Raw genomic sequence first — 13,147 nt, 5'->3', positions numbered from 1 at the left:
GAACTCAGAGATCTGCCTGCCCCTACCACTGAGTACTGGGATTAAAGGTGTGCACCACCACAGCCCTTTGGATCTAACTCTTGGGAGCTGGGACAAAGGCATGTTCCCTCCAGTCAAGGGACACACAGTGAAGGGATTTCACCAACACAGGAAGAATGGCCAAATTTGAGGACTCCTTAACAATAAATGAATAACCAACCATACAAAAAGACATAGCACCAGAGCAAAGATAAGAAAAACAAATGGCATTCACTTATTTCCCATATTTACAGAAGATTTTTCACATTCTGATCCCTTTAAGGGCTGAGGAGACAAGACAGCTCTCCCGGCAGGTTGCCGCCACTCATAGGAAGAGGGGACAGTTAACAAAGGTACCACCACATTTCGGCTGCAGAGAAAAAACAAAACAAAAAGCCAAGTAAGGTCCCAGAGTGCCCCAGGAGGGGCTCATCTGGACAGCTTGAGTAGAGGAGGGTCTCTAACGCGGGGACAGGTGGGCGGAGCCTACCATGATTGAGAGTGGGTATCTCCAGGTAGTCAAAGAGGATGCTCACAGAGACCCACTTGCCTCTGCCTCCCCAGTGTTGGGATTAAAGACATGGGTTTGAGTTAGATCCCCAGAGCCCACAGATGAAGGGACTCAAGTTGTTCTTGTGCACATGCATGTACACACACACACACACACACACTATAAATAAGTGTAAATAAAATGAAGAGATAAGAAACTGATTCTGTAAACCAGGCTGTGGAAGCAAAAGCAAAAACAGGAAGACCATCACATTTGGAAGAGACGAACCCAAAAGACAAAGCTGCTCATGCTTATCTCAATACCTTGAGATTTGTCCCCTCCGGCAACGCTGCCACAGCATTTTACGTAGATTTCTGTTTCAGTAGTTTGCTTGCTTGAGACAAGGTCTTGCTTCAAACTCACTAGGTAGCAAAGGCTAGCCCAGAACTCTATCCTCCAACTGTACTTTGCAAAAACTAGAATTACAGGGCTTTGACACCACATACGGTCTTTTTTTGCTTGGCTTTGTGAGACAGGGTCTCATGTAGGCCTGGTGGCCTTGAACTTCTGCCTCAGCTTCCCACATGCTGGGATTATATAGACTAGTTCTCTCACCCTCAGTTTACCTAAAGTTGTATATCATTATAGCCTGTTCTTCCCCAGTTAGCACTGATTGTTTCATGACCCCTTTCTTCTAATACTTCCCCCTACAAACCATCATGTTTACAGGGCAAGTATTCTACCAACTTGGCCATATTCCAGGCCTCCAGGTCTACTCTTTCTTGTTTTTGTTTTTTTTTTTTTTGAGACAGGATCTCACTATATAGTCCTGGCTGGCCTGGTACTCACTCTGTAGACCAGTTTGGCCTCAAACTGCCTGTCACTGCTTCCCCAGTGCTGGGATTATGATCACGAGCCTCCACTGGCTAGCCAAGTCTGCATGTTTGTGTGTATGTGTGTATGTCTGTGTCTGGGGTAGTGCACAGCGACAAATGCTCCTGGAGCTCCAGGTGCTCGTGATGTGGGCTCTGGGAACTGAAGTCAGGTCCTCAGCAAGAATATCTGAACTCTTAACTCCAGAGCTATTGCTCCAGCCCCAGCGTGTACATTTTAAGTCGACTCCATCCTGCCACATGGCCTTCCTGAGGAGGCATGAGGCAAACATGCACACTGTGAACCTGAGAGCCGAGCCTGTCTCTTCAAATCTTGTCAACACAGGCAAGAGGGCTCTTTCAGCTGTGGGCTGGTCTGGGTTTTGTGACATGTTTAGTAAGCCTTCACCCACACCTCCATTGGAGCAGGCAGTCTAAGTGGGTCTCATCATCTCTCTCTCTCCTCCGGAGGCCACAGTGCAGCAGCATGCCTGGGATGTTTAATAAACAGTCACAGACAGCAAAGGAGGTGGGCCCTGGAGCCAGGCGACATTAGTGTTCAGCAGAGACGTGCAGCCCTCGGCTGCCTTCATCATTCTGATGGGGCTCCTTCCAGTGGCAGCGAGGTTTGGCTCTGCACACGAGCATACGCTAGAGACCTTCACTGAAGGCAGAATCCAGTGCCATCCAAGTGGGGTCACCTTCCCCGTGCTGATGTCCCTTCAAGAACCCCCCCCCCTTCCATTGGTCCCGCTCCAGGTGGCTTCTTTGCCATCTGTTTTCATGGTTAAGGTAGCAGCTTCCTCACACTGTGGTGTGTACCCTGAAGTCTGGATCACGGCTGGAGTGCTGAACGCCCCGCACAAATCCGTGGGAGTGGAAGTCAGCGGGAGTTCTTGCTTTGTACTTAACCGTTCAAGTAGATTCAGAGTGTGACAGCTTCCTCCTGGGGTCAGTCTGGGCACTGAGCCCAGCGGGACTGCCCCTAGCAAGGGCAGAGCCAGGCCGCCAGCAAGCTCCTGTGTCACCACCATTGCTGCGGCTCTAACTAAAGACCCACGGCAAGACGGGAAGGAGAATTAGAAGCTCTTTATGAGCCAGTTTGGAAGGCTTGCCAAAACATACCTCGAGGAGAAAAGAACCTGCAGGGAGCCTGTGCACACACAGGCACGGAGAGTGGAGATGGCAGGCGGGTGGCGTGTGTCTGGGACATGCCATTCCTAATCACTCCTTGGCACGACCTAAACTTGGTACTATCTGAATGCTCTATTTAGAAAAAAAAAAAAGTAAAATAAAATTTCTTTTAAAAATTATTGCTATAATTGTGTATGTAAGCAATTGGTGTCCAGAGATCAACTCTGGATATCTTCCTCAATCATTCTTTGCCTCTTTGCCTTATATTTTGAGAAAAGCTCTCTGTTCTAGCTAGGTTTATTTTATTTTTTATTTTTTTATTTTTTGTTTTTTCTCTATGTAACAGTCTTGGCTGACCTGGAACTCTCTTTGTAGACCAGGCTGGCTTCAAACTCACTGAGATCCGCCTACCTCTGCCTCCCAAGTGCTAGGACCACCTGGCTCTAGTTAGGTTTCTATTGTTGTGATAAAGACCATGACCAAAAGCAGTGAGGGGAGGAAAAGGTTTATTTCAGCTTCCAAATCCTAGTACATCATGAAGGGCCATCGTGACTTGACTTCAGGAGGAAACTTGGAGGCAAGAACTAAAGCAGAGACCAAGGAGGAGATGGCTTACGGGCCTGCTTTCTCTCCATCCAAAGCCACCTGTGCTGGGGTGGCACTACCCACAGTGCACTGGGTGCACCCGCATAAGCCATAAATGAAGAAAGAGCTCCCCAGGTCAATCTGATGGGGGCATTTTCTCATTTGAGGTTCCTCTTCCAAGATGACTCTAGCCTGTGTCAAGTGGACAAAAACCTAACCAGGACAGTCTCTGAATCTGGAGCTTGACAGTTGTGCTAGCTAGGTTGACTGGGCAAACGCCTGAGACCTTCCTGCCTCTGTTTCAGCCTCCCAGTGTTGAGACTACAGCTATTATGTGTGGCCATGTCTAATTTTTACATGGCTGAGGGCATCCAAACTCAGGTTAGGGTCTCATGACTATATAACAAGACTTCACCTGTTGAACCATCTCTCTATTCAGCCTCCTCTCCTTTCCTCACTTCTGTCCTTTCCTGTCCTCTCTTCCTTCCATTTCCTCTCCTCATGACACAGTCTCACACTATAGTTTAGGTTGGCCTGGAATTCATCCTGTAGCTCAAGCTACCTTTCCAATTCAACAGTCATCTGCCTCAGCCTCTCCAGCACTCAGGTTATAGGCCACTGTGCCTGCCTTATTTACAGTGTGTCTGTGGGTGGGGGAGGGGCAAGGTCGCACTAAGTAGGCTGGGTTTACCTTGAACTCAAGATCTTCTTGCCTTAGCTCCTTGAGAGCTGGGATTACAGGTCTGCCACCGTGGCCAGCTAATCTAAACAAACAACACTCATCCAAATGAGGAGCCCTCTTGCCGGCAAAACTTGTGGCCTAGACACGTCCGTCTGAAATAAGGTGAAGGATGCTCCACTGCACTCCCAGCCATTCGAGAGCACTTGTCAGGGGCCTAGGAACACACGGGGAAGCTGCAAAGATGCCGGCTCCCCACATCAGTGCGGGAAGAATGAGCACAGGCATGGATTTGGGATATGACAATACCTTCAAGTCTATTGGGAAATGATGGATTATTAATATAATAAATTGGCATTGCATCCACACTCTTTTTCAGGGGTAGGGGAATTCCATAGGAAAAGCAGATTCTGGGTGGAATTAAGAGATACTAGGAACAAAGTACAGAAAAGGAATTTACTAAAGTCAGTACTAAAAAAAAAGAAAAGAGCTCCTCCTCCTCCTTTTGGTTTTTTGAGACAGAGTTTCTCTGTGTAACAGCTCTGGCTGTCCTGGAACTTGCTTTGTAGACCAGATTGGCCTCAAACTCATAGAGATCTGCCTGCCTCTGCCTCCTGAGTGCTGGGATTAACGGTATGCACCACCACCGCCTGGCTGAGAATAGCTCTTCTCTCTTTGTGTGTGTGTGTGTGTGTGTGTGTGTGTGTGTGTGGTTTTAGGCAAGGCCTACATAGTCAAGATGCAAAGATTACATCATACAGTAACCCAGGCAGGGTTCTGTACTGTCCACACCTATTTCCTGCAGCTCTAAGTTATTTATGGGCTGGGCATGGTAGTCCATACCTGCCATCTCAGCCAGCACTCAGGAGGCTGAGGCAAGTTCTACGCCAGCCTGGGCTACACTGCAATATCCTGTCTCAAAGAACAAAATGACAACAACAACCAATTTCTAAAAACGGCCTAGAAAGATGATCGCTGGGTAAAGGTGGCTGCTGCCAAGCCTGATGACCTGAATTTGACCCCCGGTCCCATATGGGAAAGGGAGAGAGCTGCCTCTCATAAACTGTCCTCTGTCTGACACACGTGCTGCAGCACACGTGTGTACACAGGTACATAAAATAAGTAAATGTAACAAAAACTAAAAACAGGGCTGGAGAGATGGCTCAGAGGTAAAGAACACTTGCTGTTCTTGCAGAGGACTTGGCTTTGATTCCCAGTACTCAAATGACAACTCACAACTCTTTGTAACTCCAGTTCCATGGGATCAAACACCCTCTTCTGGCTTCTTTGGGCACCAGGCACACATGCGGTGCAGAGATACACATGCAGGCAAAAACACACATAAAATAAAACTAAATTTGTTTGTTTTTGTTTTGCTTTTCAAGACAGGGTCCCTCTGTCTTGGCTGTCCTAGAATTCGCTTTGTTGACCAGGCTGACTTTAAACTCATAGAGATCTGCTTGCCTCTACCTCCTAAGTGCTGGAATTAAAGGTGTGTGTCACCACCACCAAACAAAACTAAATTTTAATAAATTACAAAACAACTTTCCAAAAAGGACAATTTACAACCTTAGGAGAAAACACATTGTAACAAATAGGAAAAGTAACTTGTAAATCAATGTAGTTAAGAAGATAAATTGCCTGATAGATGGGTAAGGAAGCCCAGAAGGAAATGCACAGTAAGGGACCACAAACAGCCAACAGAGGGGAGGAGCGACTCAATTCCACTGGCGATCAGGGAGTGAAAATTAAAAACATGGGTTGACATTTTCTGCTCATCAGATTGACTGCAACTTAAAGTTGAAACTGAGAATATGCAGCGTTAATGAGTGTGTGGAGGGCATTCATTTTCATAACTGCTTAGCGGTATTAGCGAACGCTCCATCTGTTTTTTGCTGGTGTCTGTCAGGCTGAGAGAAACAGCTAAGGCTGCTTCTGCTACCTTCCAGGTATCATGGGGTGCGATGAGGTTTGTTGGCGGCGGCGGGGGGTGGGGGGTGGGGGGGGGTGATTGCTTTAAAATGACCCAGACAGAGCAATGGCTGTCATGAAGCTGACACTGAGACGCAACCAAAAGGAAGGATTTAGAATTCTGAAGGCCGCAAATCCAGGTTTAAGTATGAAAGGCGAGAAAGGGATATACAGCCTCTAGGTGTATCCTTTCCCTGCTCCCCGAGCAGATGTGCTATGGGGGATGGCAGAAATCCCAGAGGTCTGGGCTGAGTGGACAGGGGCATCCTGGGGTATGGAGAGAGTCTCCCTGTCAAGTCTGGGCAGAGTCAGTGAAGAGCCTGAAGCTGAACCAGTGCGGCTGCGGTTGACCCGCCAAGTCAGTCAAGGACGTCGGCTGGATGGGCCTGGGCTGTGAGGTGGCCTCAAGTCCCAAAGGACTGACTCTTGGGAGGTCACAGGGACACCCACAGAGGACGACTGTCAAGTGCCTATAGGGACACAGGCAGGGCACTCCGTGTGGCTGTGAGCAGGGAGCAGAAGCAATGCAGAGATGAGAAGAGACAAGGCCGAGTCCAGCCAACAGGTCTGATCTCCTGGGCTGAGTCTGTCCTGCTCCACTCATTCATCATTCCAAAAGAATTTTACAAAACACGGACAGGCTGCCAGGCACAGGCTGAGATTTGGGGCGATATGGCAGGGATCCTGACAAGGCACCTGCTCTGGAGGTGATTTGGAGGGAAGAGGGAGTCCAGGAAGGGAAATAAACAGTAAGATAATCTCTGGCAGAGAACTGCAGGGGGGAGAATAAAATGGCGATGAATCAAGAGTGGAGTGGGCGGCGAGAAGAGGAGAGAGGGGCGAGCAAGCTGATGTCACCCAGCAAGAAAAGGCTGGGAGGGAGCCCCAAAGAAAGTAGGCGGGCACTGCAGGCAGAGGGTAATTGCATAAGACAGTGTTGTGCTAATAAGATCATGTTAAGAAAATTAGGCTTTTTCATTTGTAAAGAACTCACTAGTGAATTCTATTTTTAGTTCTTCCTCTGAGAGTTTGCAAATATTTGTTTGTTGGGGCTGCTGGGGAAGATTCTAGGTCCTCGAAGAACCTTTTGGGGATGAGCATCAGGGGAGGACACAGTGCTGTTGAGAAGCACCCACCTGCCACGGGGAGTCACGTCCAGAAAGAACTGCACAAGCGCCAGGAGGTTGTGGTGGTGGTCGGAGACCCAGCTGAGGGAGCAGCACAGTGCCTGGAGCTGTGGGGACAGAGGCACCCTGTGGGCTCGGGGGTGGAGAGAAGGCTGCCTTCACCCCTGCCCTGATGCCCAGTGAACTCAGGGGAGCAAAGGGAATCACGAGGCCACAGACCCCTGAAAAAGCTGCAAGTGGTGCCCTCCCCATGTAGGGTACGCTAGGGGCAAGACAGTTCAGGGACCAGGCTGTGGTACCTTTCCCGGCCACTCTTGGATGTTTTCTAGCAGTAGGAGCAGGAGTTGCTGGAGGTCAGTCTTGGGCAGCAGGCGCAAGCCCACATCCAGGCCTGCGCGACACAGCAGCTCCATCAGGCTCAAAATGCTGGTGTCCGTGTAGGACCTCGGCTGGACTAGGAAACACAGGATCAGGAACTGAAAGGAGAGAGAACCAGGATGGGGCAGGGGTACATGGAATGAGGGAACGGCCAACAGGAAACAGAGTGAGGAATGAGGAGGGGACTCAGAGTGAGAGAAGGGACTGTGGGACCTGTTCCCTGGTGACCAGTGGGGAACCTTCTCTGTACACTTCTTTGGCTATGCTGGCAGTCACAGGCGGATTGCAGGCTTTCAGTAGCATGGGTACCGGGGCCACCACTGAGCCTACAGTGGTGCTGAGCTGGTTCACTGCAGGCACCTGATGATGCTGCCCAGCTAAACTGCTGAGTAGGGCTGGGTTGCACCCCAACACTTGGTGGAGAGGCAGGAAAGGAAAGTTTGGCTCACCTTGTAGATGTAGCTCAGCTTAATGTCCAAGGCTACTTCCTGGGGAGGGTCCTGTGTCTCCTGCCAGCCCAGGCTGGCCTCACTCTCAAGCACTCTGATATAAAGTAGAGACAGTTATCAGTCTACATGATGGGGGGTAATCGAGGAGGTGAACCAGGAGAAAGAGGCAGAGCCAGTGGAGCAGAGAATGCACAGAGGCCCCATTGTCCAAGGCCACTGTCACTGTGTGTCCCAGCATCATGGCTAGGAGAGACCTTTCCCTCCCCCAAGGAGAGGCTTAAAAACATTTATTATGGTTGGGCAGTGGTGGTGCACACCTTTAATCCCAGCACTCGGGAGGCAGAGTCAGGCTAATCCCCATGTATTCTAAGCCAGCCTGGTCTACAAAGTGAGTTCCAAGGCAGTCAGGGCTACACAGAGAAATCTATCTCGAAAACAACAAAACAGCAACACATAAAACACAAACAAACATAAAAAAAAACATTTATTATGCCACTGAGATTCTGATCCAGGGGCAGGCAGCTGGGGGTGCTTCTGTGGGTTACGTTCAAGATGCTGGGTGGAACTACCTTCATGTCAGGCTTGCCCAAGCTGGGAACCTGTCTCTCAATTTACCCTTGCAACCCTGGATTGGGAAGTTCCTGGTCCCTTGCCCCATGGGGCTTCTCAACATGGTGTCTGGATTCCTCCCCCAGAGTTGGAGGGAAGTACACTTTCGACATCTGTGCCTTTCAGACCTGATCTTAAGATGACATTCCATTGTTCCTGCTGATTTCTAACAGCCACACAGGCCACCCTGACTTGGTGTGGGTGGGGACAGAACACCACTGAGTGGTGGTCACTGGGTGACCACATTCAGAGGTCTCCGGCTTCAGCATTCTGGGACCTCTGATCCCCCTAACGATCTCCTACAAAACCCATCTTTGCCTGTTCAATAATGCTACCCACTACATGGTAAGAATCACATGGTAACTCACAAGCAGGTTCGGCGAGTGAGACAAAAATCAGAACAAAGCTAATCCCTGCACAACCCCACCAAAGGCTGGAGTTACGTTGCATCTAACTTTTTGGCCCTGGCGTATCAGAGGGGCAAGGGATCTGTCGCCTACATCCTGGGAAGTTGGCGCCAAGCAGCCAAAGTCAGTGGTGGGGAAGCTGGAGCTGCGCTCAGCCTTTCTTTGGGTTCTTAGCATTTATTAGGACCAGAGAATGGGTGAGGTTGGAGTTTGCACATCTGGGTGTATACTGGGCCCGTGCCAACATGTGAGTGGGTGTCTTGGTTCGTACCAGCCTGGGAGCAGGCACTGGATGCAAGCATGGGTGGGCATGTTTTCAGATGTGCACAAAGACTCGGGCAGCCGTGCGCTGCTACAGAGAAGCAGGCTTCCAGACAGTGTGACGCTGCCAAGGGAGAAGGAGCAAAGAACGTGTGAGCTGGTGACATGTCTTTTTAGAACTGTCTGAGGAAACGAAGTGTGGCTGTGACAAAGCCCTCTCCTCCTTGGGAAGGGATGCCAGACTTCTCGAGTAGAGCTACCTTCTCTTGTGAGTGCCAGATACTTCCCAGCCCTTCTCTTTTTGGACAGCAAAGTCACGAGGGCCCTTCCACACTGTTGGCATCTCTAACTGCTACTGTGAGTGTGATTTATTTACATAGCTGGCAGTGCTGTGTAATAACCAGGGCCTCCTGCATGCTAGGCAAGGACTTTACCCTGGAATGATATCCTGCAAGTGCTATTGGAGATGTAGCATTGGCTAATTCCCACGCCTTCACCTAGTCAGGCCAGGGGGCACCAGGAATTTAAGGCCCATCAGTTCCCATTCTTGCAGCCTGAACTCAGCAGTTGAGGAGTGAGCTCCACAGACAGCTTCTTCCCCAATCACAGATGAGCACTCACTGCCTCCCTTAACGGCCTGGAGTCTGAGTCTCAGCCACACTGTTTTAGACTAATACCAATTTACCTCAAAAAAAAAAAAAAAGCTGGGCATCAAAGAACCTACATATGGAGTTTGTTTTTATTGTGGCTAAGTTAGTCACTGGGAAAAAAAACCTGCCCTTGCTTTGACTGCTGATATTACAAATTGAACAAACAGAACACAAAAGAAGGCCACTGCCACACTTTGCCAAGACAAGGTAGAGCAGTCTTTAAAAGTTCCTACTTGGCCGGGTGGTGGTGGCGCATGCCTTTAATCCCAGCACTTGGGAGGCAGAGGCAGGTGGATCTCCGTGAGTTTGAGGCCAGATTGGCTTACAGAGTGAGTTCCAGAGCAGCCAGGGCTGTTATACAGAGAAACCCTGTCTTGAAAAACCAAAAATCTTCACTAAAAAGTTTGTCAGATATTCTAGGCCTACAGGCCAAAGATGGATGCCCCAACACTGCAGAAGAACCTTGGGCGACTGTTCAGGCAGTAGCTGTCTCTGGCATTTCTATAGTTTCGTTTGCTCTGCACTTCTGTTTACTTAAGTAATACTACATCCTTCTCAGTTCTCTGATGGAGTTGAAGACGAGATGGTTATAGTTACGTTTTTTCTTGTTACCAAATTCAGAAAAAAACTTACATAAAAGATATAAAATTTATAAGGCTGAAAAACATAAAAGCTTAAGTTGTTTATGCAAGATGTTTGAAGGTCTAAAAAGACATTTTTAAAATGGTAATACAAGTTATGATAGAAGTGGTTTAGGTATAAAACTTTGGACTCACTAAGTTAGGATAGATAACAGAGTACTTTCTCTGACCTTCCCAAATACATATGGACTGGATATTGTAAGTATAATTCTTACCTGATAATTGTTTGTATTGTATGTAGTCTTAACTATGCTAGAGTTAAAACCTTTTTTTATTTAGACAAAAAGGGGGAAATGCGTCAGGCAGTGGTAGCATGTGCCTTTAATCCCAGCACTCAGGAGGCAAAGGCGGGCAGATCTCTGTGAGTTCAAGGCCAGCCTGCTCAACAGAGTGAGTTCTAGGATAGGCTCAAAAGCTGCAGAGAGGGGCTGGAGAGATGGCTCAGAGGTTAAAGATGCTGACTATTCTTCCAGAGGTCCTGAGTTCAAGTCACAGCAACCACATGGTGGCTCACAACCATCTACAATGAGATATGGTGCCCTTTTCTGGCCTGCAGTCATACATGGGGGCAGCACATTGTATTGTATACATAATAAATAAAATCTTTAAAAAAAAAAAAAAAAAAGCTGCAGAGAAACCCTGTCTTGAAAAAAAAAGGGGGGGTGTAATGTTGTGGGATATTTGTACACCGTATGAAGGTGTATTGCTGAGATTGGTGTAATAAAAAGCTAAACGGCCAGTAGCTAAGCAGGAGGTATAGTCAGGAATTCCTGGGAGTGAATGGAAATAGATGAATCTAGGTACACAAGAGACGCCAGGAGACACAGAAGCAGCAGGAAGGGCAGTTTATGACAGAACACTGATGAATAGAAATGGGTTAATTTAAATTATAAGTACAGGTTAAAAACAAGCCTAAGCTAAGGCCAAGCTTTCATAATTAATAATGTCTCCTTATTGTTATTTGGGAGTTGGCTGGCAGGACAGAGACTCATTACAATGTAGCATTAAGCAGTGAACACTGCCACAGTTTGTACAAACTGGAGTTAGTTGATATCTCCTTAAATGAGAAGCAGTCCTCTCTGAACCCATGAGGTGTGTGTATGTATGCGCATTACTCCTGGATCCAATCACACTACTGAAGGTAGTTACCACTACCCCAGTGCGGGACAGGATGTTCTTCCGGGGTGTTGTCATTATTGTACCTGCTGGTGTCTGAAGAGGGTGTCCCATCTGAGAACCAAGTGGGCCAGACTCCTGACTCCAGAAAACAGCACTAGAATGTTCTTGAAGGGGCAGACCCAAATCCAGGCAATCCTTTGGCTGGCCTTTTGTTACAGCTTGGATAAGAAATGCCCCCAAAGGATCCTATGTTGAAGGTTCAGTCGCTTCATGAACTAGTGAGCTTGTAGTGGAGTGGACTGTTAACAGATGAGGTGTGGCTGCAGGAAGCACCCACAGGGCGTGATTTTCTAGGGCACAGTTGTCTCCTCCACGGCTGAGCAGATCCTCCACCAGGCCCTACACCTTGCCATGAAAGCAGTGAAGACAGCTGATCCCAGACAGAACCCCCTGAAATGGTGAGCTTGCAGACATCTGCCCTCCTCCCTTAGATGGTTTCTGTCAAACACACTGACAGCTTTGTGGTCAAGAGGCAGCGCTGAGGATCACAGCTACCTAAGAGCCTTCCTGCTGTTCCCAGGGCAGAGGAGACAGCCCAGCCTTTGCTGCAATGTGGGCCCAGCCCCTTGCAAAGATGCTGAAAAGCTCTAACTCCTGATGCTGATCTATCTTCACATACTGGCCTCTCTTCTGCCCTGCCATTCCCCAAATCCTCCCACTTTCTGGACCTGTGATTTGCATGGTGCAGCTGCCAAAGGGCTGCGCCTTTCTAAGAGGAAGTCTGTGTGTGTCTGAGTTGCGTACCTTGTCTGCAGGGGTGGAGGAGTGTGCGCGCGTGCGTGTGTGCGCATGTGTGTGCATGAGCGTGCACTTGTGTGAATGCATTGGGAGACAGTCAATGGCCTCCTCTCATCACTCCTACCTTGCTTTCTAGTCAGGAAAGCTTGTGACAGCCGAGCCACCTCACTGAACCTGGGTCTCACCGTTTCAGCTAGACTGGCTGACCAGCAAGCTCTTGCCATCTTTTGTCCCTCTCTTCCAGAGTGTGCCTCACTTCCCGTTGTTCTGGGAACCCAAACTCAGGCCCTCATGCTCCCACAGCAAGCGCTTTACCAACAGAGCCGGCTCTCCAGCCCTGTCAGAAAATCGTGAAGCACATTTCAGAAGAGAGATGGTGGCAGAAACCTGAGGTTAGGAACAAACAGCGCAAAACATGGCTTTCGCACAGCAACTAGAGGGACAGCCAGTCATGCACTGTGTGCAGATGCCTTTCAGTCCTTATTTCAGCCTGATCTGTTATGAGACTCTGGGGATAACACCAGAGGTGGCCCACAAAGAGCCATAGGTAGTCACGTGGGTAGAATAAGGATAAGAAAAACCCAGAGTGAGCAAACGGCACAATGCCAGCATCTAAGAGTGGCCAAGAACCAGGACGGACAGGACCATGGGATAGAGGTGGCCTGCTCTAGCATTTGTCTTGTCTGTTCCTCAAGATGTTGTGCCCTTGGTGAAGGGCTGATGGAACTATCTGGATGCTTCCCAAATACTTTGCAGGAGTTGTCTTTCAGCTCCACGATGGTATCTGGAGCGCTCTCAAATGTAGCAGCCACTTTACAGCAACCCAAGAAACAGCCCTGAGCATCCATCTTCAGCACCCACCTGCTCCAGGGAAGAGGAAGGAAGAAGAATCAATGGATGCAGAAAAATCTCCATTCTCAGGGGCTTGGCAGGGACTCAGGTCTGCTCTTACAAGCCAC

At 48.8% G+C, this 13,147-nt stretch overlaps 1 protein-coding gene across 2 annotated transcripts in view; it reads right to left on the bottom strand.

Annotated features, from left to right (window-relative positions):
* Positions 1 to 13,147, bottom strand: part of Fam178b (family with sequence similarity 178 member B) — a 96,227-nt gene that overhangs the window by 31,889 nt on the left and 51,191 nt on the right. For both annotated transcript variants that reach the window (XM_041656380.1, XM_041656381.1), the window contains 3 exons: positions 7,704 to 7,797; positions 7,176 to 7,352; positions 6,886 to 6,983 (listed from right to left, as the gene is read on the bottom strand). In XM_041656380.1, the coding sequence (XP_041512314.1) occupies positions 6,886 to 6,983; positions 7,176 to 7,352; positions 7,704 to 7,797 (369 nt within the window). The remainder of the gene's footprint in view (positions 1 to 6,885; positions 6,984 to 7,175; positions 7,353 to 7,703; positions 7,798 to 13,147) is intronic.

This window comes from Microtus oregoni, unplaced genomic scaffold (genome assembly GCF_018167655.1).
Source record: "Microtus oregoni isolate MIOR12 unplaced genomic scaffold, Mior012 000007F_ref0000211, whole genome shotgun sequence".
NCBI classification, from domain to species: Eukaryota; Metazoa; Chordata; class Mammalia; order Rodentia; family Cricetidae; genus Microtus; species Microtus oregoni.
This window is presented reverse-complemented; position numbering and strand designations above follow the sequence as displayed.